At 48.4% G+C, this 26,093-nt stretch overlaps 2 protein-coding genes and 1 pseudogene across 7 annotated transcripts in view; 2 read left to right on the top strand and 1 right to left on the bottom strand.

Annotated features, from left to right (window-relative positions):
• The window catches only part of LIN9 (lin-9 DREAM MuvB core complex component), a 79,072-nt gene extending 71,570 nt beyond the window's left edge, over positions 1 to 7,502 (top strand). For all 6 annotated transcript variants that reach the window (XM_070055388.1, XM_070055387.1, XM_070055390.1 and 3 more), the window contains 3 exons: positions 4,811 to 4,990; positions 5,130 to 5,227; positions 6,033 to 7,502. In XM_070055388.1, the coding sequence (XP_069911489.1) occupies positions 4,811 to 4,990; positions 5,130 to 5,227; positions 6,033 to 6,138 (384 nt within the window). In that variant the 3' untranslated portion in view covers positions 6,139 to 7,502. The remainder of the gene's footprint in view (positions 1 to 4,810; positions 4,991 to 5,129; positions 5,228 to 6,032) is intronic.
• A 4,752-nt stretch (positions 7,503 to 12,254) lies between these two features.
• LOC100353704 (small nuclear ribonucleoprotein Sm D2 pseudogene) lies at positions 12,255 to 12,720 on the top strand (annotated as a pseudogene).
• An 80-nt stretch (positions 12,721 to 12,800) lies between these two features.
• On the bottom strand, positions 12,801 to 16,713 carry MIXL1 (Mix paired-like homeobox). Its single transcript, XM_017347651.3, has 2 exons — positions 16,073 to 16,713; positions 12,801 to 14,955 (listed from the first exon to the last, which is right to left on the bottom strand). The coding sequence occupies exons 1-2, from the start codon at positions 16,469 to 16,471 to the stop codon at positions 14,650 to 14,652; spliced, it is 705 nt and encodes a 234-aa protein (XP_017203140.1). The 5' UTR covers positions 16,472 to 16,713; the 3' UTR covers positions 12,801 to 14,649.
• Positions 16,714 to 26,093: the final 9,380 nt, after the last annotated feature.

The following is a 26,093-nucleotide window of genomic DNA, read 5'->3' on the forward strand; positions in this document are numbered from 1 at the left end:
GATAATAAGTATAACAGCAAAAGTTTATTATAGGAAAGTACAAAGTATACTTCTTACAAGAATAAAAGTGGGGCCGGCGCTGTGGTGTAGAAGGTTAAGCCTCCTCCTGCAGTGCCAGCATCCCATATGGGTGCTGGTTCAAATCCTGGCTGCTCCACTCCAATCCAGTTCCATGCTAACACACCTCGGAAAAGCAGCAGAAGATGGCCTGAGTGTGTGGGCCCCTGCACCCATGTGGGAGACTCAGAAGAAACTCCTGGCTTCAGGCTGGCCCAGCCCCAGCTGTTGCAGCCATCTGGGTAGTGAACCAGCAGATGGAAGACCTCTTTCTGTCGCTGCCTCCCACCCCCAAGTCTCTGCCTTTCAAATAAATATAAAAGAGTAGATGTGAGCCAGGATTCAAAGCTCAGATTGAGGCTGAGACTTGGGGCCCCAAATGTGAAAATTATATTTTTATAAGGATGAAGGGCCCTTAGTGCAGCTGTGAAAACAACTGGGAAGAGTTTTGAAATTTGTTTTTCACAGCTTCCCGAGTTAACTAAGCATCTCCTGCCTCACATAGCATCACTGTTCATTGTTGCTAAAAATTACTACTACCCCAATACCCATCAGTGCTACAATGGACATGAGAAACATGGTTTACACAATGGAATACTACCACTAATGAGAAGGAATGAAATCAGCTGCAACATAATGCCTTGGATGGATCTCACAAATACAAAGTTGAACAAATAAAATCAGATGTCAAAGGATAAATGTTCAATTTCATTTCTGTAGAGCTCAAAAGCAGCCAAAGCTCCTCTGTGTCGCTGCACTTCAGGATGGTGGTTACCCTCAGGGAGGCAGTACTGCAGGATGGCCTTAGGAGGGCCCCTGGGGTGCTGGGCATGGCTTGCTTGTGAAAACTCATCAACCTCTATCTTGATGATTTGTGTACTTTCATGTGTTTGTGAATCAAATTAAAATTTTTTAACAGTTTTAAGAAGAGGACAAGATTACTCAATGTGGCATTATGGTGGTTGTAAAATACTAGAAAAAAATTAAGTGTACACACACAGGGAATTGGCTAAGTAACCTGTGGGACATCCATACAATGGAGTACTGTGCTACTATAAGAAAGAGTGAGGGGCAGGTGTTTGACATAATGGTGAAGATGCCACTCAGACACCGCATCCTGTACTGAACTGCCTGGGTTTGAGTCCCGGCTTTGCTACTAATTCTGACTTCTGGCTAATACATATCCTGGGAAGCCAGAGTTGATGGTAGTTGAGTCCTTGCAACCCATATGAGAGACTTGGCCTGAGTTCCCGGCTCCTGGGTTTGGCCTGGCCCAACAATGGCTTTTGCAGGCGTTCTGGGAATGAATTGGGATGGGAGTTCTCTCTTCTGTTTCACTCTGCCTTTTAAATAAATAAAATATATTTTTAAGTGTTTTTTTTTAATTACCAACGACATTGTCTGCTAGCTGCTATGATTTGCAGAATATAATTTTTTAAAAGTATGAAAAAATATATATGGGATCTGTTACCTTTAAGTTAGAAAATAAGTGTAAATAAAATATATCTGCTTAATATTTCAAATATTTGGGAATGAGGTGGGTTTTGGGGAATGGTGAGAAGTAACATTTGTCTGAGTGTTTCCCCAACAAATAGAAATAAACTCTAGGGCTCAGTGTTGTGGCACAGGGGGTTAAGCCGCTGCCTGGAATGCCAGCATCCCATATGAACATTAGTTCAAGTACCAGCTGCTCTACTTTTTTTTTTTTTTTTTAAGATTTATTTATTGGAGCCAGTGCAGTGGCATAGTGGGTAAAGCCACTCCCTGCAGTGTCGGCATCCCATGTGGGCACCGGTTTGAGTGCTGGCTGCTCCACTTCTGATCCAGCTCTCTGCTATGGCCTGGGAAAGCAGTGGAAGTCGGCCCAAGGCTACACCTGTGTGGGAGACCCAGAAGGAGCTCCTGACTTCAGAACAGTCTAGTTCCGGCTGTTGCAGCCATTTGGGGAGTGAACCATCGGATGGAAGACCTCTCTTTCTTGACCTCTCTGTAACTCTGCCTTTGAAATAAATAAATCTTTAAAAAATTAAAAAAAAAAAAAAAAAGGAAGACAGCAGAAGGTGGCCTAAGTACTTGGGCCCCTGCAACCACATAGGAGACCTGGAACAAGTACTGGTCTCCTGGCTTTGGCCTGGCCCAGCCCTAGCAGTCAAGGCCATTCGGGGAGTGAACTAGTGGATAGAGTGAACTAGTGGATAGAGCTCGCTCTCTTTCTCTCTTTCTCTCTGTCTCTCCCCATCTCTCTGTAATTTTGACTTTCAAATAAGAAAATATTAAGAAAAAAAGGTTTAATTATTTGAAAGGTGGAGTTGCAGAGAGAAAAAACAGATCCTCCATCTACTGGTTCACCCCTCTAAAATGGCTGCAGTGGCTGGGGCTGGGCCAGGCTGAAGCCAAGAGCCAGGAACTCCATCCAGATCTCCCAAATGGGTGAAAAGGGCCCAAGTACTTGGATCATCTTCTGCAGTTGCTCATGTGGGATACCTAGATGGAGTTCCAGGCTTATGGCTTCAGCCTGGCCCAGCCCTGGCTGTTGGAGCTTTTTGGGGGAGTGAATCAGCAGATGGAGGATCTCTCTCTGCCTTTTAAGTAGATAAATAAATATTTTTTAGAAAGAATAAAGGGAATTCACATTGTGACATAGTGGGTAAAGCCACTGCCTGCAACACCAGCATCCCGTATGGCCACCGGTTCAAGACCCGGCTGCTTTTTTTATTTAGGATTTATTTTTATTATTATTTGAAAGTCAGAGTTACACAGAGAGAGGAGAGGCAGAGAGACAGAGAGAGAGGTTTTCCATCCTCTGGCTCACTCCCCAAGTGGCCGCAACAGCTGGAGTTGCACTGATCTGAAGCCAGGAGCCAGGAGCTTCTTCTGGGTCTCCCACTCAGGTGCAGGGACCCAAGGACTTGGGCCATCTTCTACTGCTTTCCCAGGCCATAGCAGAGAGCTGGATCAGAAGTGGAGCAGCTGGGACTCAAATCGGCGCTCATGTGGAATGCCTGCATTGCAGGCAGCAGCTTCACCTGCTACACCACAGTGCCAACCCCACAGCTGCTTCTAATACAGCTCCCTGCGAATGCACCTAGGAAAGCAATGGAAGATTTCTCAAGTGCTTGGGCCCCTGCACCCACATGGGAGACCCAGAAGAAGCTCCTAGCTCCTGGCTTTGGTCTGACCCAGCCCTGGCTGTTGCGGCCATTTGGGGAGTGAACCAGCAGATGGAAGATCTCTCTAGACTCTGTCTCTTCCTCTCTCTAACTCTGCCTTCCAAATAAATCTTTTTAAAAGAAAAAAAAAACTAAAATAGAATGCAAATAAAAATAAACCTTACTGTATTTCAGAGGAGGAGACAAAATTAATCAAATCACTTGAGCATAGTGTTTTGACTCTGTGCCCTTAGTCTAAACCAAACTTTAAACAAATGCTAAACTCTAATTAGTAGGACTTTTCCCTATAGTACAGCATGGATTAGCAATGCTGAAATTCTTTGCATATATTCTAAGACTGATAAGTAAATAAATGTAATGAGGATTATGGAAGTCGGATTTCTCAGTAAGAGTGAAGGATGTTATAAAGAGGAAAATAGAGTAAACCCTGTGTTGTTAGGTTGGATTAGGTAGAATCAGTGTGAATTTATGGTTTATTTTGTTACGATTGGTGTGTCTGTGCCTGTTGAGAGAGTCTAGAAGCAATGATACCCTACTAGCAAAGAACTCATCTTGGTCCCTAAACACTTCTCCAGTAAAAAGAAGCAGAGTTCCTTGAAAAAGACTGATCTCGGACTTAAAGGAGAGAAGGTAGAAGATAAGCCTGGACCATCTTATTCCTGCAAAGTAAAATATTCCCCAAAATGATGGGGACATGTCAAAAGGAGCCAGCTTGACAGAGTTCCCACTGGCTACATCTGTAAATAGTAAGACACTATAACCCATAGGATAAAATAAGAAGCCATGAGTCCCTGCTGATACTAATGAATTCCTTTTTTAAGGGAAAGTTCTTCCTTATAGTAAATGCCAACTAATAAATATAGAAGGAATGATAGGATTGAAAAACACCATTTGGCAACATCACAGTAATTGAGACAGACAAGAATTGTCAATGGATGCTAAAACTGGTAGGTAAAAGTTTGATGACAAACAGAATCTTTACATTGCCTCAAAGTATATCTTCACAAATACACATTAATTACAAAGGAGAAATCCCTCACTGTGAAGAAATCTGGAGCTACTTAACCAAGTTACCAAATGTAGCATCACCAGCAGTGGGACCGTCAGTATCCCGTGCCTTCCAACAGTGAGGCAGAAGGAACTCAGCGTTGCTTTTGTGTAGTCCTGCCAAAAACATACGATTTCGGTATGATCGTCAGGAGACAGACAGACTCATGTTGAAGATTATTACACAAAATAATTGGCTGGTACACCTCAAAAATACCAAGGTCATGAGCACCTGAGGCACTGTTTCAGATACAGGTATCCAAAGAGACGTGACAACCAAGTGTATTCAGGGTGAAGTGGCTGTGCATAGGATGTTGTTGTGACTGTTGGTCTAATGTGAATATTAAAAGTCAAGAAAAATTAACTGAAAAAAAAAAAAAAACTGTTACGAGGAAAAAACCTTTGAAGGTAAGAGTGAGCATCATTTTAGTTATAAATGCTAGTTTATAAAGTCAGATCTGAAGATAGGGCACAAACACACATAGGAATAATAGCCTTATGAATAGTCATCTCATGTTTCAATCGTCTGTGTTCAGCTTGCTCCAGACCAGGGCCTCCAGCCTGCAGATCAGCCGACAGACATGAGACGCAGGTGCGAGGAAGAAGCACAAGAAATTGTTCGGCATGCAAATTCTTCAACAGGACAGCCCTGTGTGGAAAATAAAAATCTAACAGACTTAATTTCCAGGCTTACTGCTATTTTATTGCAAATTAAGGTAAATTTCAGAGAAATTATTTTCTTAATTTTGAAACTAACTATGTTGTTGAGATTATAATCCATGGATTGTGTCAGGTATTTTGTGTCTGTATTTGAGCTATAATTCAACTCAGTCTCAAAATGTTTTTTTACTTCAGTGTCTAGCGGAAGGAGGAGACCTGAATTCCTTTGAATTCAAATCACTTACAGATTCATTAAATGATATCAAGAGTACAATCGATGCTTCTAATATCAGGTAATCCCTTAGGCACACTCTAATCATTTTTGTGTTAAATTCATAGTGATTTTCAGTACAAATCTTAAGAATTATGCATATTGGCTGGCGCCGCAGCTCACTAGGCTAATCTTCTGCCTGCAGTGCCGGCACCCCGGATTCTAGTCCCGGTTAGGGCGCCGGATTCTGTCCCAGTTGCTCCTCTTCCAGTCCAGCTCTCTGCTCTGGCCCGGGAAGGCAGTGGAGGATGGCCCAAGTGCTTGGGCCCTGCATCCGCTTGGGAGACCAGGAGAAGCACCTGGCTCCTGGCTTCAGATCAGCACAGTGCGCCAGCCGTGGCAGCCATTTGGGGGGTGAACCAAAGGAAGGAAGACCTTTCTCTCTGTCTCTGTCTCTCTCTCACTGTCTGCCTGTCAAAAAAAAATGCATATTTGTGAAGTATTCATATATTTTTATATTTTAAATATATTTTAAAAGAGCTTTTCAGTCTATAGACAATAGAAATTTCACAGAATTTTTTATGTTGAGAATCAGGAGACAGACTCTTTACATTTGGGGTTAGGATGGCAGTTCAGTGTAGCAATAGAGCCGCCCCGGCCTGAGGGTCGTCCTCTCTTTCTAGCGCCCCTGTGGCTCCTTTGCTTCTTCAGAGCATGCTGTTTCAACTGCTGCTAAAGTAGAATTATGGCTGATGTGTAAGAAATTTATTCCTTCCCTGAGATTTATCTTAGCTATTTTTCTTAACTAAAATTTAGCTTTTCTTTTTAAAAAAATTGTTCTTAATTTTGTGAAATAAAGTAGTTAACCATGTTTCTTCTTTCTTTAGTTGCTTTCAGAATAATGTAGAAATCCATGTTGCACATATTCAGAGTGGCTTGAGCCAGATGGGAAACTTACATGCCTTTGCAGCAAATAACACCAACAGAGACTGAATGCAAGATGAATTATTCCAACTGCGTAGGACATTGTTTCTGAGAAGTTCTTCTCCTTTGTATAGGCTTCCAACACCAAATAATCTAACTGCTGGAGAACAAGGGGGACTTCAGTCTCCAATAAGTCCTTTCAATGTACTGTACTGCTTAAACCAGCATTGCTGGCCAGACTATATTAATTTATCTTTTATTACTCAGATACAGTAGCATTGCTTATGTTACATATGTTTATTAGCAAGTATTTTTAAACTGAAAATGTCTGAACATAATATAATTTTATGGAAGAAAATGACCATTTTTTTTAATGTGCATGAATTCAACCCAACACATGCAGGCAATCCTGCATTGGAGAACATGAAGAAACCTGGTCTTTATGTGCATGTTGGTGGCAATGTGGAAATCCCACCTGGAAAACTAACTCCGGCTGATTTAGTTGCTCACCATCTCAGTCTTCAGAAGATAACATCATGAGGTGTAGGAAGTCCTAGTTTTAAGGAAGCCACTGGAATATAGATGGGACGTATGAACTTTACAAGAATATTGGATATATACTTGGAATGTGACATGGTTCTGTAGATCATTTTATAATAATATTTTAATTTATCATAATTTATAAAAGAAACTTTTGTTGTTTGTGAAAGAAAATGAAGGAGCAGGAGAAACCATTACTGCATAATGCTGATTTCCAGAGTGGATCTGGCGTGTCTTTTCCCGTTGATTCAGGGCAAAAAGTGCTATTGTTAGGAGATTTAGTAAGATATAAAAGACTGATAACACACTATTTTCATATTTTTTGTTTATTTGCACAACTTTTAAACCAGATTACTGGTTAAAATCCAACAGTACACAATTTATAAAGTAAAAAGATTTTATAAGGAAAACAAATATAATAACCAGTGCTGTGAAATGCAGAAGAGAGGTTTGGTTTTGGTTGTTTTGTTTTCTTGTGTGTGTCTTTTTTTTTTTTTTTTTAAAGGAAACCCCTGCCTAAAATGTTAATCTTGTAAAAACATATGTATTTGTAATTTTCTTTGTTTTAATATAGAATATTATAAAGTCAAAAATATAAATTGTTTTCAGATTTGGAGTTTCAGATAGGGCTGTAGCAGTGGTTTTAATTCTTTTAGATGTCTCATAAAATGAGACTTTTATATATGTTAATGTATGATAAAACTCAAACAAGATTATTTTCCATTTGAAATTTTTGTATAGTTTAAAAATGCTTCTGTATTCTTTGTTGGTATTGTGCCACTGCAGAACTGTAGTGCAGAGTTTATATTGAGCTAAGCTGTTATGTTAACTAAGAAATGCATAAATCTTTTATTCTTAATATTTGTAATTCTAAATAAATTGATCTATGAAAATTATTGTCTATGTTCCTCATTTGATTAACATAAGTTGATAAGTATTCCTTCTATTTAAAAAGTTTGAATTGTATTTTCTATTAAATCATATTTTTAGGAAATACAATACAGATAAATTCGTCATTTTGAAGTATACCATTCAGTTTTAGGAAGGACTTTTTTTCCATCTGTGATCACTGCAAACAGTGAACCAAGTCACTTGGCTTGATATACACCCAGCAAAAGTTTGATTTCAGGGGCCAGCACTGTGGTGTAGCAGGTAAAGCTGCCGCCTGCAGTGCCAGCATCCAATAGGGCGCTGGTTGTAGTCCCAGCTGCTCCACTTTTTTTTTTTTTTTTTTTTTTTTTTTTGACAGGCAGAGTGGACAGTGAGAGAGAGAGAGAGAAAGGTCTTCCTTTGCCGTTGGTTCACCCTCCAATGGCCGCCGCGGCAGGCGTGCTGCGGCCGGCGCACCGCGCTGATCCGATGGCAGGAGCCAGGAGCCAGGTGCTTTTCCTGGTCTCCCATGGGGTGCAGGGCCCAAGCACATGGGCCATCCTCCACTGCACTCCCTGGCCACAGCAGAGGGCTGGCCTGGAAGAGGGGCAACCGGGACAGAATCCGGCACCCCGACCGGGACTAGAACCCGGTGTGCCGGCGCCGCTAGGCGGAGGATTAGCCTAGTGAGCCGCGGCGCCGGCCAGCTGCTCCACTTCTGATCCAGCTCTCTGCTATGGCCTGTGAAAGCAACAGAAGATGGCCCAAGTCCTTGGGTCCCTGCACCCGTGTGGGAGACCTGGAAGAAGCCCCTGACTCCTGGCTTTGGATCAGCCCAACTCTACCTGTTGTAGCCATTTGGGGAGTGAGCCAGCAGATGGAAGACTCACTTTCTTTCTCTCTCTCTCTCTGCCTCTCTGCCTCTCTGTAACTCTGACTTTCAAATAAAATAAAAAAGAAACAAAAAAGTGCTTGATTTTAATACATTCTGCCTAAAATCAGGTGTTTTGTTCATTTTTACTTTGATATTGCTTAAGACTCATCTGTCATGCTTAAATAGTATGTCATTTTACACATATTTAATTGAGCACTAATTATCTTTCAGTGCCATCGTGTGTTAACAGCAGGAACTGTCCCTAAGAATTTACTTGAGTTTTCTTTCTGTCTAGGGGGAAAGAAATCTATATGATTCAGTGTAGTCATTTTGAGTGAGCTGGACATTGATTTGAATGATGCTGTTCCTGATTAACACATTTTTGGGAGCTCTGAAAAAAGCTGTCAAGGCCAGATTGAGCAAACAATCAGTCATGCACATGCTTTTTATTTATATAGATTTGGTTCTGAGTTTTTAAGCTAATTACAAAAATCATATTCACTTGTTACCACTGAGAATCTGTAAAAAGATTGGCCTGTTAATTTTTTTCTCTGGAATCCATGCACCTCTCTGCCTCCTCATTACCACCACGCCTTGCAGTCCAGCTGCCATCATCATGAACCAGGAACACTGCTTATTAAAAAAAAAAAAAAAAAAAAAGGCCGGTGCCGCGGCTCAACAGGCTAATCCTCCGCCTAGCTGCGCCGGCACACCGGGTTCTAGTCTTGGTCGGGGCACCGGATTCTGTCCCGGATTCTGTCACCCGCATGGGAGACCAGGAGAAGCACCTGGCTCCAGCTGCGGCGGCCATTGGAGGGTGAACCAACGGCAAAAGGAAGACCTTTCTATTTGTCTCTCACTGTCCACTCTGCCTGTAAAAAACAAACAAACAAAAAAAAACCCTGACAGGATGAGATGCTGGGGAGATGTCAGTTTTTTTTGTTAATACATTGGGTTTTTTTGTTTGTTTATTTGAAAGATTTATCTATTTGAAAGAGTTAGAGGCAGAGAGAGAGATCTTCCATCCACTGGTTCACTCCCCAAATGGCCTCAATGGCCAGAGCTAGGCTGATCTGGAGCCAGGAGCTTCTGGGTCTCCCACGTGTGTGCAAGGCCCAAGCATTTGGGCCATCTTCTACTGCTTTCCCAGGCCATAGCAGAAAGATGGATCAGAAAAAAAGTGGAGCAGGGGTGGGCACTGTGGTATAATGGGTAAAGCCACCGCCTGCAGTGCTAGCATCCCATGTGGGCACTGGTTTGAGTTCTGGCTGCTCCTCTTCTGATCCAGCTCTCTGCTATGGCCTGGGAAAGCAGTAGAAGATGGCCCAAGTTCTTGGACCCCTGTACCTGTGTAGGAGACCTGGAAGAAGCTCCTGGCTTCAGGTTGGCCCAGCTCCAGCTGTTGTGGCCATTTGGGAAGTGAATCAGCAGATGGGAAGCTCTTTCTCTCTGCCTCTAACTCTTCCTTTCAAATAAATAAATCTTAAAAAAAGGGGGGGGGCAGAATTGGTCATTGAATCTGCATCTTATAAATGCCTTTAAGTCTTCTTAGGACTCAGGACAAATTCAGAACTCTTAAAAGATTTATTTTATTTGAAAGGCAGGTTTAGGGAGAGACAAATTCAGAACTCTTTTCAAGACCCCCCAAGGTCATCTGTGATCTGGTCTCGCTCCGTCCGCCTGCTCCCTCCACAGGCTGGGCTCCAGTTCTCCTGGGTAGTTCGTGATCATCCCAGATATCTTCCCTCCAGCATCCCCTTCTCCAGGAAGCTGTCCTTGACTGCAGCACACTTCCTATTAGTGTCCCCAGGTCACGCGCCTCTCTCTCTAGCACTTGCTGTGTTTGCCATTTTGTTTCTTGGAATGATGTGCTGCCTCCAGTGCTGGCCTCTGCTGTATGAGAGCAGGGACTGGTTCTGACTTTGCTCACTTTTATTTCCAGGTCCTGGTAAAGAGCCTGTTCCTGGTCACCAAATGAAATTTGTGCAATGCATGCATAAATGGGTTTCAGGAGAGCTTAAGTATGGTCTGCCTTGGTGGCTGCTTTACAAGATGGGTAAACTTGCAGAAATTCTCTCACTTGCAGAAATTCTGCTTTGGGGGTTGCTGTTAAACCTATCACTTCATCATTAATCATGACTAAAAAGGTCACTCTATCTACAGGCATTGTATGGTGGTGGTTTTATGGGTGAGCTGAGTTAGCCTTGGGTTTGAGTTCTGGCCATTGCTGTTTAAGCTGTACGATTGTGAACCACTACTAGTTGCTTCACAGTGGTTAAGATGGGAGTAATCCCTGTCTTACATGGTAGGTGTGGGGATAAAAATAGATCTGTGACATGCTGAATCATTAGGGCCTCTTAGCGTCTGAGAGGGGTGTAGACTTCCTGTTCAAGAGGCTCCCATGGTTTGTCAAAATTAAAGACGTGACAGCAGGATCGAAATACAGACCTTGTAAGTGGCTCATGGGGAAAAATAAGTAAATTTCAAGATGTATTTTTAAATGTGATTCTTGTGAACCATAAATCTTTATAAAGTGTTGTCTGTTGGTCTTGTGCATTATTTGTATCTTCTCATTTGGCTGTGTGATGAGACCTGACCTCCGCACAGCAGGGCCTGAGCACAGGGTTTGGTACGTTGTGAGCACTGGGTAACCACTAATGTTGCGCTTTTCATCTGTGCTTTCAGACATACTTCAGAGAATTCAGACGACCAGCTTGTTAGGGGAGCCTGAGCTGTGTGCTCTTTTTTTTTTTTTTTTTTTTTTTTTAAAGACATTTATTTGAATGTCAGTTGCACAGAGAAAGGAAGAGACAGATCTTCCATCCTCTGGTTCACTCCCCAATGGCTATACTGGCCAGGGCTAGGTCAGACCACAGCCAGGAGCCAGGCACTTCTTCCAGGTCTCCCACATAAGTGCTGGGGCCCAAAGACTTAGGCCATCTTCAGCGTTGCAGGCAGAAGTTTTACACATCATACCACAATGCCGGCCCCTCTCCGGCTTGCTTTTAATAATGAGTTTGTGGGGCCACTGCTGTGGGTAACAGATAAAGCTGCTACCTGCACTGCCGGCATCCCATATGGGTGCCAGTTCAAGTCCTGGCTACTGTACTTCCAATCCAGCTCTCTTCTATGGCCTGGGAAAGCAGCAGAAGATGGCCCAAATTACTGGGCTCCTGCACCTGCATTGGAGACCAGGAGAAGGCTCCTGGCTCCTGGCTTGGGATCGGTGCAGCTCTGGCCATTGCAGCCATCTGGGGAGTGAACCAGCAGATGGAAGACCTCTCTCTGCCTCTGCCTCTGCCTCTCTGTAGCTCTGCATTCAAATAAATAAATAAATCTTTTTAAAAAAAGATTTTTCTGCTCTGAAAAGTGGAAACCACTTGAACATCTCTAATAAAATTTAGACAACTGACATTGTCAAGAGTATGTCCAAAAGTTCATGGAGTCATTAATAGCTGTTTATTTTAATGCAAAAAATTGTTAATCCATGATGTAATTTTTTCATAACACATTTCCATGATATTTTTAAGCCCCCTAGTACACTCTCTGAGACACTGAGCATAGCGCAGGTTCTTCAGTAACCATTGAGACAAGATGCCTTGGCCCTCGCCTGGGCTTCCCAGGCGCCTTCCTTGAAGTGCAGTTACCCAGAAACCTCAGCTGTGGTTACCTCATGCTCGGTTCCCTTTGACCCTTAGGAGTTTGAAATCCTTCAGATTTAGTTGATCTTGGGCTAACTTAGAGTGATTTGCATACATGAAGAGTTATAGATTAAGAAAGAGAAGTCTTAAAAGCAGAACTTTCATGAATGTTACTAAACTTTGGACAAGCAAACCTATGCTCTTAACCAAATTCGGTTTCTCAGCACAGTGGCCAGCTGATATGGTAGTGATTACTGGTGAGGCACTGTACTAAGAGCTATCTAAAGGATGGAATTGGAGTGACCCGAACTCGCGCGGCTGGCACCGGGAGCCTCCTCAGCAAGCCCAAGAGTGGGATGACCCCCGAGGAGGGGCAGAAGCGGGATAAGGAGGAATTTAACACGGGCCACGCGTTCTGCTCACGCGGTCGGTCAAGAACAACCCCCGGGTGCTCATCAGCTGCTGCAGCAACAGGAAATCCTGGGCCGCGTGAAGGCCTTCGACAGGCCCTGCAGCCTGGCGCTGCAGAACCTGGAGGAGATGTGGACCGGGATCCCCGAGAGCAGCAAGGGCAGGGAGAAGTCCAAGCCGGCCAGCGAGGACCCGTACATCTCCAGGATGTTCCTGCGCGGGGACTCGGTCATCGTGGTGCTGCGCGACCCCCTCATCACCGGCAAGCAGGGGCCTCTCCCGCCCCCGAAGACCTGCCCCGCACCCTGGGGTTAATAACGCCCCGTGTTTTATTCTAAAATAAATAAAAAATAAAGGATGGAATTGACTTCAACAGAATTACACTGAAGCTTTTGTGAAGAACATTTAATATCCATTCAAGTTGCCCAGGAAGTACAATACCAAGTGCTAAGGATAATGTTGGAGTGATCAAAGTGACAGGTACAACATCAGGATTAGAGATGGCTTCAAACAGCAGAACCAGGTCAAAGCAGTGGGGAGGGGCGGGCCAGTGGAGAGGGTCTCGGGCGTTTTGAAGGAGAAAGGTAGTTGTTTGGTCCAAAACTGGAAGTGGCACATACAGTGGGTAGGTGAACTGAAGACTTGTAGAAGTGTTCTGTAGGCTGAAGAGGATGTCAGGGTGGGTTGTGGGTCAACACACTGCATCCCACGTTGCAGTGCCCGCATTCGGGTCCTGGCTTTGCTTCTTCTCCTTTTTTTTTTTTTTTTTAATTTGACAGAGTTAGACAGTGAGAGAGAGAGACAGAGAGAAAGGTCCTCCCTCTGCTGGTTCACCCCCCAAATGGCCTCTATGGCCAGCACTGCGCCAATCCGAAGCCAGGAGCCAGGTGCCCCTTCCTGGTCTCCCATGTGGGTGCAGGGCCCAAGCACTTGGGCCATCCTCCACTCCCTTCCCGGGCTACAGCAGAGAGCTGGACTGGAAGAGGAGCAACCAGGACTAGAACCCGGCATCCATATGGGATGCCAGCGCTGCAGGCGGAGGATTAACCACATGAGCCACAGCGCCGACACCCCCCCCCCCCAAGCTTTGCTTCTGATTCCAGCATTTCTGCTAATGCTGGGAGGCAGCGGGTGATGGCTCAAGTACCTGGGTCCCTGGCACCCACGTGGGAGGCCCAGATGGAGTTCCTGGCTCCTGGCACTTGGGAAATGAACCAATAGATGAAAGATCTCTCTGTCTCTGACTTTCAAACAAAATAGCAAACTCTTTTAAAAAAAAAAAAAGATTGATTGATTGATTTGAAAGGCAGAGCTACAGAGAGGCAGAGGCAGAGAGAGGTGTCTTCCACCCACTGGTTCACTCCCCAAATGGCTGCAACAGCAGGAACTGCACCTATCCGAAGCCAGGAGCTTCTTCCGGGTCTCCCACATGGGTGCAGGGGCCCAAACAGTTGAGCCATCTTCTGCTATCCCAGGCCATAGCAGAGAGCTGGATCGGAAGTGAAGCAGCCAGGACTAGAACCGGTGCCCATATGGGATACGGGTACTGTAGGTGGTGGCTTTACCCACTACATCACAGCACCAGCCCCTAATAATAAACTTTTTAAAAGACGATGGTGTTGATTATCTGGGAGAGCAAAGATTTCTGTAATTTGATGGCAACTGGCAGCTACTACAAACTGACTCTTTGAAATAACCTGGATGCTAAGCCAATGGCGCCATGATTGAGTGTGAAGACAATGGGCACAGTTTTCTGGAAAGTAAGAGTGGGGAGGTTGGGTAGACATTGGACAAAGAATATAAATTTTGGTGATACAGGAAGCATAAGTTCAAGAGACCTATTGTATATCATGACCATAGCAATATATTCCATATGTGAGAATTGCTAAGAAAGTAGATTTTAAGTATTTCCACAACAAAAATCAGTGTGAGGCAATGCATATAATAAATAGGTTGATGTATCCATTCTACAGTGTATGCATACATGTTGTACATCATAAACGTACATACGTCATAAATACATATATAATTTTTACTTGACAGTTGAAAAAATAAAACGCTCAAAGAAAAGCAATCTTGGTGCTCCGCATAGGGTTGGGAGATGGAGCGCGAGTTTAAGTTCTGATCCCTGGGGAGACCAGGAAGAGATGGCCTCCGAGGGGAAGTCAGAGGACCGGATTCTGATGTGTCTCCCCGCTGTCAGTCGTGGCTCCTTGGAGCTTTCCCTGAACGCTCCCAGAATCCTCAAAAGTTACCAAAGGCAGAGAAGATGTGTTCCTCCCATGAGTCCAGCTTGGGTCCGATGTCTGCAGAGAGAGGGGAGTAGTTCTGGAAATTCTGGCCTTGGGAGCTCGCGTGCGAGACGCCCCCTCCCACGCGGCTGGGATCCGGCAGGCAGTTCACGTCCGCCTCCAGGGGCAGCTGGGGCTTCACACATTTGGATCCCGCTGCAGGAGCGCAGGGGCTGGGGACCAGCTCCTGCCCCAGGGAAGGCTGGAAGGACTTCCCGCTCTGACGCCGCGACTTGGCACGCCTGTTCTGGAACCACACCTGGAAGGAGGGAGACAGAAACTGCTTCGGATTACCCAGATTGCATTTCTGCCCCTAAATCGTTACTACCTCCCCACAAACACTGAAGGTTTCCTTAATTAGGGTGCCTCAAGGCCCACTGTTGAACCTGGCAGGGGCAGGCGCCTGCCACAGCAGTTGGCGAGCTGCTTGGGCTGCCTGCGCCCGGGATCGGAATCCTTTGGCCTGAAGCCTGCCTTCACTTTCCACCCAGCTTCCTGCTGAGGGTTCCCTGAGAGGCAGCGGATGACGGCTCAGGAACTTGGGGCCTCTGCCACCCATGTGAAAGACCTGGAGAGAGCTCCAGACCGGGAGTGAGCCGGCAGGTGGAAGATACCCGTCTCCCCGCCTTTGAAATACAATGAAAATAAATGTAAATATAAAGATAGAAATGGGCAGCTGCATGACTCCCAAGGGTCTAGAATAGAAACAAGCCTACCCTGTCCTCATGTGAAATGAGGGCTCCTGCTTCAAACCACACGTGGACAGGACCAGGCAAAGAGACAGCCTCCACGACTGGGATCTCCATTACTCTAGATAACAAGTGCAGTTTGCACCACGCTTCGCAAACTGTGCCAAGAAGGCCCAGATGTTTCAGACTTTACCCGAAATGCCACACATCCTTCCAGACCAAAATTCCACGCAGGAACACCTGCCTTGTGGTGTGGGGGCCAGTAGGTAATTCGGAAAGCCCGCCCTCCCCTCTCGGAGCCACCATTCCCAAACCCAAAGCCAGAGCGAACTCCAACCGCGCTTCATCTGTGTCTTTCCTGAATCAGAAAAAGCGTAAAAATACTTGCTGGGGTAGCCTAGTTAGTATTACTACGTACTAACAAATGAGAGATCCAAGTCATTGCGTGTGTGAAGTACGTCATTTCACACTCACAAACAGCTTGTGCAACAGGTACCCACCTCGTCCCCATTTTACAGCCCGGAAAATGGAGGCCCAAGGGAAACAACTCGCCCAACGTCCCTCAAGTCAGAGAGAATCAGGGGTTTGTGGCCAATAAGCCTGGGAATCCCGGCTCTGACGCGCGCCCCATCCACCCACCCCCGCCTCTAGGCCGAGGCGCACCTGCGAACGCGGCGGGCCGCTCACCTGGATCCTGGATTCGGGGAGCAGGGTGAGCGCCGCCAGGCGCTCGCGCAAGTGGATGTCGGGGTACATGGTCTGGCGGAAGACAAGCTCCAGAAGCTGCAGCTGCTCGGGGCTGAACGACGTGCGCTTGCGGCGCTGCGACACCGAAGGGGCGGCCGCGCCTTTAGGGGGCGCCGGCGAGCCCAGGCTGGGGGCCGGCGGCGCGGCGGGCCCGGGTTCCCTGCCGAGAAAGCCCGCGAAGGGCGCGGGGGCTAGGCGCTCTGAGCCCGGGCCCGCGGGGAGCAGGGCGGACCCCGGGCCCGGGGGTGGCGGGAAGGCCCCGCCGGCGTGGGCAGGCCGGTATACGGGGAACGAGGCGGCGTCGGGGAACTGGAGCGGGCGGGACCCTGCTGCGGCCATGGCTCCGAGCCCAGTGCAACGCCGCCGAGGGTCCAGCCCCAGTTATACGGGCCCGAGCCCGAGGGAGGGGGCTGGCGGTGGCGGCGCCATCAAAGCAGTGGGCGCGGGGAGGCCCGTGTCTCTTTGGGGTGCGAGCCCTCCCCCGGCCCCGCCAGACGCCGGTGGGAATAATCGCTTCCGCTGGCCATGGGATGGGGAGGGAGGCGCGAACTTGGGCCCGGGCCCCTCCGTCCCCTCCCCCGCCCATCCCCCGGGTCGGCCCAGCCACCGCAATCAACATCTCCGAGAAAAGGTTTGCTCGGGGAGGGGCAGCCCACGGGGCCCTAGGACGCGGGGCCGCGCCTCCCTCCCCGCCCGGATCTTGCCCCCACCCTGGGCGGCCCGGAGCCTGGGGCTGCTCCTGGGTTCCGTCTGGCCCAGGCCTTGCGCCTGGCCCGCCGTCCCCGCCGTCGTCATCAAAGCCATTTATTTACCACCCCTGCTATGTGCTAGACCCTATACCAGGTGAGTCAAACAGCGCCGCTCCTGTGCACAGCAAACTTCCCCGACACATCCCGGATCAGCCTGGGCCGGGGGTGGAGATAGAGGGGCCTGGGAGCGCCCAGGCGCTGACCGAGTACCCCCGTTAGCAGCGCGCTGAGACGCCCCGCAGGGCTCACGCCGGGTCTAGCCAAGCGGAGCTGATAAAGGACTTCCACGCGGTTCCCACGCCCTCTGAAGGCATCGTCCTTTCTCAGCCTTTGCTGGCTGATGGAAGTCTCCCTCCGTCTCTTTGTGTCTCTGTCTTGGGTGCAGGGGTCAAAACTGGAAGTATTCTTGGAGCTGCTGCATTGAGCTTGGGACTTGAGTCTCTCCCTGCTGGGCTGGAGTGCCTACCTACCCCCTGCTTTCCCGTGGGCCACTCCCTCCCCTCTTCCGCTGTACCCCTTCTGCCACATCAGGTGGATTTCAGACCTAGAATGTATGGCATGGGAGTTCAGGTCTGCTATTTTTCTATTCCCATTCTTCTAACTCCTTGTTTCAAAAAACAATGGTGGCGTGTCCTTATGCTAGGATGGGCTTTCTCTGTGCTCTTGCAAAGCCAGTAGCAGGCAGTCCACGTCGATAGATTAGGAAATAGATCACAATCCAGGGGCCCAGGTGGCTTCCAGACGTGCCTCCGTGGTCACTACACGTGGCCTGTGGTCACTTGGCCCCTCTCCAGCCAGGGGCCCGTAAGGTTCCCATGGAGGCCTTAGCAACTGATGCGTTGCTGCAGCTGCGGGGCCTGGGGGCCAGCATGGCAGGGAACACAGATTTGCTGTCTGCTGGCTGCCAGCTGAAGCTTCACAGGCAGACTTGGCCTGGGCATCCCAGAAACTCTGTCTGGGGCTCCAAGGTCCTAGAAGTGCTCTGGTCTGTTTGTGTGGAACCCCCCCAGGGCCCTGTGTCCAAGCCTCATTGGTGTGCTTGTTGTGACGGGCCCTGAACCTGCCTGTTCTTCAGTGGGCCAGGGGAATGGGCGTGCGAAGACAGTGGGGGCGGTGGCTGCCTGCCCCCGGGGTGGAGCAGGCTTTTCCGTCTGCTAGAGAAATATCAGCGTGCCGTTTGAGATTTGGTAATCTCGCGACTGACGATACACATGTTCTTCTCTTCCCACTGTGTCCTGAGTGTTTGCTGTTGTGTTGTAAGCTTCTGTGTTGAGATGAGACTTCAGCCTGTCCGGGGTTTTCGTCCTTTGGCTCTCAGTGAAGTCTGGAGGGAGTGTGCTGGTGTGTGCTGAAGCCGTGGCCTTGCCAAGGGACGGCGGGAACCCAGGCTGGAGCTGGGGCGGGAGGGTTGCAGAGGGAGGTTTTCATGCCCTTCAGAGCAGCTGTATTAGGATTGTCAAATCATGTGCATGCATTGCTGTTTTGCATTTTGGAACTTGAGTTTTTTGATGACTAAATGCAATGAAGTGTTCTGGATTGGGTCCTGGAAAATGGAAAGGATATTAGTGGGAAAAACAAGAGAAATCTGATTAAAAGCAAATACTATTTTTTTATTTTTTAAAGATTTATTTTATTTATTTGAAAGAGTTACAGAGAGAAGCAGAGAGAAAGAGAGAGAGAGAGGAGAGGTCTTCCATCCGCTGGTTCACTCCCTGATTGGCCACAATGGCCAGAGCTGTGCTGATCTGAAGCCAGGAGCCAGGAGCTTCTCCAGGTCTCCCACGTGGGTGCAGGGGCCCAAGGACTTGGGCCATCTTTCACTGCTTTCCCAGGCCATAGCAGAGAGCTGCACTGGAAGAGGAGCAACTGGGACTAGAACCCAGCACTCATATGGGATGCTGGTGCCGCAGGCGGAACCTGGCTCCTGGCTTCGGAACGGCGTAACTCCAGCCATAGCGGCCATTTGGGGAGTGAACCAACAGGGGGAGAATTTTTCTCTCTGTCTCTCTCTCACTGTCTGTAACTCTACCTGTCAAATAAATAAATAAATAAATCTTTTAAAAAAGTGTGTATTATTGCAAGTTATCATCTCAAAATAATCTTTTTTTAAAGATGTATTTATATATTTGAAAGGCAGAGTTACAGAAAGGCATAGGCAGAGAGAGAGAGGTCTTCCATCCTCTGGTTCACTCCCCAGATGACCACAATGGCCGGAGCTGAGCCAATCCAAAGCCAGGAGCCAGGAGCTTCTTCTGTGTCTCTCACGCGGGTGCAGGGGCCGGAGGACTTGGGCCACCTTTTGCTGCTTTTCTAGGCCACAGCAGAGAGCCAGATTGGAAGTGGAACAGCCGGGACTCAAACCAGCGCCCATATGGGATGTGGCACTGCAGGCAGCGGCTTTACCAGCTACACCACAGCGCTGGCCCCAAAATAGATAATCTTGCAATGTAAGGCTTCATAAAGTGCTTTTCTCCAGAGAGGCATGTCAGTTTCAGAACCACAAACCGAAGTCCAGGGTCAGCGGGTGGCCCTTGTCCCTGGGACTGGGGTGTGGATTCCCCAGCTCCAGCAGCTGGGCTCGCCCAGCCCTTGGTGTGCTGCCAGCTTTGGTCCTGTTGGTCTGTCAGTGCTCTCTGTTGCTATAGACAGAAAGCAGGGCCAGGTGAGACGGAAGAGCCCTACAGGCTGGGTCAGGCCAGGGAAGACTGAAAGGCAGCAGGGGAAGAGTGCAAGTCGGTGGATGGAGGCCAGTCAGGGTCAGCGTCCTGCCCGGCGCCCTCAGCGTTTCCCACCGTGGCCCCTGGCCCTGACTCACCCAAACATCCTAGAGGCCTGCCTTTCCTCCCCAGGTGCTAAGTACTCTCTTCCCCGGGCTCTCTTTGTTGTTCCCCCAGGCCCCTCTGGCTGCTGGGAGCCGGCACGGGAGCCCTGGGTGTTTATTAAAGGGACAGCCAGGAAAAGGCAGCGGGGGAGTCAATGGCTCCACCTCCACCTCGGAGCTCCGCGGCTGGTTACCCTTTGATCCCTGCCTCCTTTGATTTCCTCTCCTGTCCTGCCCGGGCCTCTTGGGTTTCGGGGGTTTATTTCAGAACCAGGGGTTAGGAGACTGAAAGACAACACCCCCCCAAAAAAGGTATTCAAGTGACAGAAAAGTGATAAAACATTAAGAAGCCGTTTGTTGTAGTTTAGTCAGCACTACATCCGTTAAATAACAAACACAAAATAAGTTTTGACTCCAACACATTGAGGGTTTCTTTTTTAATGATTTCTTCTTCCAAAATTCTTTGTACCAAAGTCACTGAGTAGGGAAGACTCCTCTGTATGAGTCTTTCTCAGCCCTGATCCACGTGGATAACCAATAAAGTTGAAAGAACATTTCAACTCAGAGAAGGGAAAACATACGTCCCCCAAGTTCATGTCTACCCGCTTGAAGAACTGAAGCAACGAACAGAATGGTGCTCATCTCGTTCTGCAGCATGCCTGCTGCGCACTTGAAATGGGGGTGCTGTCACTGAGGAACTGAACGTTCGATTTTGCTTCACGTTAATTGATTTGCGTTTAAAGGGCCACGTGCACTTAGCAGTGCCCACCATCACCAGCACAGCCCTAGCCTATCATCTGGAAAATCACTGGTCATTGATAACTTTTTATGTGCAGGTGCAGAGACGTGGGCACTGATGCAACATCTTACACTAAATTTGAGTTCCAGACTCCCATTCTTAGTGTTTCGATAGAACTCAGGAGCATCAATAGTTACCTCATTTTATAGCAGTCTCAGGTGGACTCTGCTGAACAGTGTGTGAAATACTATTATAGGGCCGGCACCGCGGCTCACTAGGCTAATCCTCCGCCTTGCGGCGCCGGCACACCGGGTTCTAGTCCCGGTCAGGGCGCTGGATTCTGTCCTGGTTGCCCCTCTTCCAGGCCAGCTCTCTGCTGTGGCCAGGGAGTGCAGTGGAGGATGGCCCAAGTGCTTGGGCCCTGCACCCCATGGGGGATCAGGAGAAGCACCTGGCTCCTGCCATCGGATCGGCGCGGTGCACTGGCCGCAGCGGCCATTGGAGGGTGAACCAACGGCAAAGGAAGACCTTTCTCTCTGTCTCTCTCTCACACTGTCCACTCTGCCTGTCCAAAAAAAAAAAAAAAATACTATTATAGCATGAATAGATGGTCTGTCTTCAAAAGCAAACATTTGAGGTCGCTTGCTGGTTAGAGGGCTATGATACTACAAGTTTCTTCAGCATTGGACTTGGCCCTCATTTAGCTGCGATCATCTTGTTTCCTTCGAACCACGTCGAAAAGCTGTTGTGCAAGTCCTCTGCCTCTGTGGGATGTGCCATGATATTGGGCTCGTGTAAATCACGTGTACCCTCCAAAGTGACGCCGGACAAGGCCAAGTAAAGACAGAGGTGTCAGGATAACACAGAACCGGCTTTCCTGCTTGGCAATAATTAATTAGTGTGTTAGCAGTCACCCAGCTCAATTCTGGACCCTGTCCCAGCCTGCAGGTAAGCAGTGTGTATTTCTAAAATACAGTCTTTTGTTGTATGGCCTGTCATAGGTGGGGGACATCCACGCAGCTAAAGTGCCACCCTGAATTATTCTAATCAAACCCAGATCCTTAGTGGATCTAGGATGTAATAGGACACTTTCCAGTGGATTCGAATCCATTTCAGTGTACACGAGGAAGAGGAGGTTTTAAAGAAATTGTGTTCTCAGACAATTGGGTACTTTGCTCTTTCAATAACCTGAGCCTTGTGTACTTGTTTTGATGGAAGAGGAAGTAACTTTGGCCTCCTGTTCTTTCCAGTTGAACTCACTGGATCTGAGTGCCAGCTCCAGCCCAGCTGCTTGGGGCACGGCTGTCTCTGCTCAGCCCCAAACTCAGCCCACTCCCATGGAGCACCCAAAGTACACTTTCACTTAGGGTTTACCACTGTACAAACAGTGCCTAGGGGGTCTTTTTTAAAAAAAAATTTTTAATTAAGTAATTAATTTGAAAGGCAGAGAGAGAGAGAGCGATTCCACCTGCTGGCTCACTCCCCAAGTGCCAGGCAGAACCCAGGAGCCAGAGTCAATCCAGGTCTCCCACGTGCGTGGCGAGGAGCCAAGCACTTGAGTGTTCCCCTGCTGCCTCCCAGGCTGCGCCCCATCAGGAAGGTGGGTTGCTAGGTTCAGAAGCAGAGCCAGCACCGGCGCCCACAGACCCCGACGTAGGGATGTGGGTGTCCCAGCTGCGTCAAGCAGCTTCCCTGGGAGCCCTGTGTTTCAGTGGGTTGCTTACTCTGGGGTTGTTGTAACTCTTTAGCACTCAGACCTTGGTCTTTATGTACCATTTCCCAGTGAAAGGGGGAAAAAATGCTCCTTTGAGAAATGGCTCATTTTAGGCCTGTGACGGCAAATATATGAATCTGGAGTGTTTGAAAATGAGAAACCCAACAAGCTATTGAGGTAGCAGACATTCTCAAGAAATAATCTGAAGAAGCTCCCACTGGCCAAACACAGGGCAACGTGGGCATCCATGGGAAAAATCCAGCACGTAACCAGGCTAAAACTCATTAGTTCCTAATGATCATTTCAAGGACAAAAATGCGTCACCTGTGGAGGGTTCTAGGGGACACAGTAGGTAAGCAAACAGCAAGAAGCAAGCATTGAACCTGCCTTTCCTCTCGGTTGTACCTCAAGGTAAGCAAACTGTTGTTGAAGTGTTTCCCCTGTTGAAGTATTCGCCTAATACATGAGGAAGAAATGCTGGAGTTACAATGTTCTCATTTTAAAAAAGTGATTCTTGAAGCTGTTTTATTTTCATTCTTCTGAAAGGCATAGAGACAGAGACCTTCCATTACCTGGTTTGCTCCCTGAACGCCGCAGCCAGGTGCCGGGAACTCAATCCAGGTCTCCCGTGTGGCTAGCAGCGACTCAAGTGCTGGAGCCTTCATGCTGCCTCCCAGGGTGTGCCTTAGCAGGAAGCTGGACCTGGAAGCAGAGCCAGGACTCAAATCCAGGCACTTGGATGTAGAACCCCAAGTGGTGGCTTCACCACTGCTCCAAGTGGCCACTCCAGAGTGTCCCCGTTCCGCAACCTCTAATGAAATGATGGGCCTCAGCAGTGATCTTCACGGCTGCTGCTAGTGTCTACTTCCCTGTGCAAATGTGCACCACCCACGAGTCATTGTTGCCGAAATGCTGAGCCAGACTCTAACCCAGCCGTGAGAACGTACTGCCACTTCCAAAGAAGCACAGGGAACAGGAACGTGTCACGCAGCACCTCAGCTCCGCAGTCCACAAAACACAGACTCAGAAATGCTACAGCACAAGCAATCAGCTGCTTCATCAAGTCACCAGATAGATGGGAGAGGGAGAGGGAGAGGGGAGAGGGAGAGGGGAGAGGGGAGAGGGGAGAGGGGAGAGGAAAAGTTATAGATTAAGATAGACCTGGGCCAGCGCTGTGGCTCACTAGGCTAATCCTCCGCCTGCGGTGCTGGCACACCAGGGGTTCTAGTCCCGGTCGGGGCACCAGATTCTGTCCCGGTTGCCCCTCTTCCAGGCCAGCTCTCTGCTGTGGCCAGGGCGGGCAGTGGAGGATGGCCCAAGTGCTTGGGCTCTGCACCCACATGGGAGACCAGGATAAGCACCTGACTCCTGCCTTCAGATCAGCGCAGTGCGCCAGCTGCAGCGCGCCGACCCCAGCGGCCATTGGAGGGTGAACCAACGGCAAAAGGAAGACCTTTTTCTCTCTCTCTCTCTCTCTCTCTCTCACTGTCCACTCTGCCTGTTAAAAAAAAAAAAAAAGGATATACTTAAAACACACATTAACCAAATGCAGTGTTTGAATCCAAATTCAAACCATCCATAAAAATTAATTTCTGGGGGGCTGACGCTGTGGCGTAGCAGGTTAAGCTGCTGCCTGCAGCACCGGCATCCCATGCGGGCACGGGGTCAAATCCTGGCTGCTTCACTTCTAGCTGCTCCTGCTGGTACACCTGGGAAAGCAGCAGAGGGTGGCCTAAGTCCCTGGCTGCTGCACGCACGTGGGAGGCCTGGGTGAAGCTCCTGGCTCCTGGCTTCAGCTTAGCCTAGTCCTGGCTGTCACAGCCATTTGGGGAGTGAACCAGCAGATAGAAGGTATCTCTCTCTCTCTCTCTTTCTCTCTCTCTCTCCTTCCCTCTCTGTAACTCTGCCTTTCAAATAAATAAATAAATCTTTTAAAAAATTCCTTTCTGGGACAAGGTGGAACATTCAGACATTAGAGATGAGATGATATCTGGGAATTGTGGTTTTTCAGCTCACATAGTGATTTGCAGCCATGTATTTTTAAAAGACTCCTACTCTTTTTAAGATATATGCAGAAATATTGGCAGATGGAATAATAAGATGTCTGAGATCTGCTTTGAAACAATCCAGTTTGTGGGTAAGAGGAGGCGTGGGGAACTAGAGGAGCAAGAGTGACTTTGAGGTGACAAAAATTTGAAGCTACATCGTGAGAGTTCATTATATTCTTCTCTGCACTTTAGTGTGCTTAAGATTTTCTGGCATACAAAAATAGTTTTTAAAGGCAGTGTGTTTGAAGAAAGCGAAAGATATTGAGTATGAGAACAGAAATACCACTTGGGGAAGGTCAGGTCTCCTGTCTGAGGTGGTGCTGGCTTCCTTGTAACGGGGGAGAGGATGAGCCTCAGTTCTTCTGTTTGGAGCTGGGGTTCGGAGGAGGGAAGGGCAAGCACTTGAACCACGCGTGAGCAGGGAGCTGGAGCAGAGTGGAGCAGCCAGGACTCGAGCCAGCACTCATATGGGATGCAGGCGTTGCAGGCAGTGGTTTAACCTTTTGTGTCACAACACCCGCCCCTTCAGGAATTTTTCTTAACTATTGTTAAACTTCTCCCCAGGTGAGGAAGTTCCAAAAGTCACCTGAGCACGAGTAGCTAGAGGGTCAGGCTAGAACTCTTCATGTATGTGTCTGCAGGAAGAGACACCCCCACCACAGCCCTGGCAGTGACCCCGAGTGCAGTTTAAGGAGCCTGCCCCCTACCTGCTGGCCAGCAGATCCCTCAGCAGCCCAGGCAGAAGTGGGGTGGTAGCCTACCTGGGAGGGGGCCACTCACCCCTGCCTCCTGCACATTCGGTCCTGGGTGCAGGAGGTGCAGATGGGGGCAAGAAGGTGCCAAGCCCAGGACCACTACCCAGGAACTTTCCCAAGCGGGCAGATCGCAGGCAGTTCCCGGCAGCAGGAGAGCAGGCCATAAACTCTCCATATCGTCTCCGGCGGGCCCACTTGGGTTTACCAGCCACTGCAGGCACTGCAGGCTCAGTGGCACGCACCCAACAGCTTTTGCACGCGGGATTTCACGGGTGGGGCCTCTCCTTCCTGCTCTGAAGGGTGACAGATGACCAAGGAGGAGGGAAGGTGGTTGGGAGGCTGAGGTCAGAGCCAGGCTGATCCCCTTAGCCAGGGGTGGGAACGTCCAGTCTGCAGACCGTGCAGTGCCCGCAAAATCACTTGGTCTGGCCCTGCCAAGGCAACCATGGGCAGGACTCAAAATTCAACAAATCTAAGTTGATAGTTTTCTGTGGCACGCACACAAATGTTATAAATATCCAGTGGCCCTGGGCAGAAACAGGTTGCCCCAGCCCCACATCCCTCCTGTCTGCTCCCTGCTCTCCCCGGGGTGCTGTGGTTCCTTCTCCCCACACTCACGCAGGCCCAGGTCTAGCTGCGAGACCGAGTCAGGTCCGCTCTCCCGGGAAGCCACAGGTCTCCCTGTCTGGAGCTGCTCCTCCCTTGATGCTGCTGCTGTCTGGTTACTTCATGCGAGTGCTGTTTTCTCTCATCGTAGAATCACTGTCACCTCTACTTATTACGGAGAAATCGAATAGAAACCACAGAAGAACGAAAATTCTCGTAAACACACCTATCTGGGAACAACCATTATCAACTCTTTATGCAGGCATATGTTTATATTTAATTAGAACATTTATTTGGTGGATTTCAAAAGTTACGTACAGATTTGAAATTCGGAAGGAGAAAGACATCTCCCATCTACTGACTCACTCTCCAAATGCCTGTAACATCCAGGCCGGAGCCAGGGGCTAGGAACTCCATTCAGGTCTCCCATGAGCTTGGCAGGGACCCAGGCACTTAAACCAGCATCTACTGCCTCTCAGGGTGTGCCTTAGCGGGAAGCTGATCGGAAGTAGAGTGAGCAGGACTTACA

This window comes from Oryctolagus cuniculus, chromosome 13, assembly GCF_964237555.1.
Source record: "Oryctolagus cuniculus chromosome 13, mOryCun1.1, whole genome shotgun sequence".
NCBI lineage: Eukaryota > Metazoa > Chordata > Mammalia > Lagomorpha > Leporidae > Oryctolagus > Oryctolagus cuniculus.

Bases quoted from the DNA above. Each gene is read 5' to 3' on its own strand.
- MIXL1 (XM_017347651.3), bottom strand. From the start codon at position 16,471: ATGGCCGCAGCAGGGTCCCGCCCGCTCCAGTTCCCCGACGCCGCCTCG. The intron at 14,956-16,072 runs GTGAGCGGCCCG...CCCTCCTTCCAG, and splicing joins TCCCCGAATCCAGGATCCAG to GTGTGGTTCCAGAACAGGCG.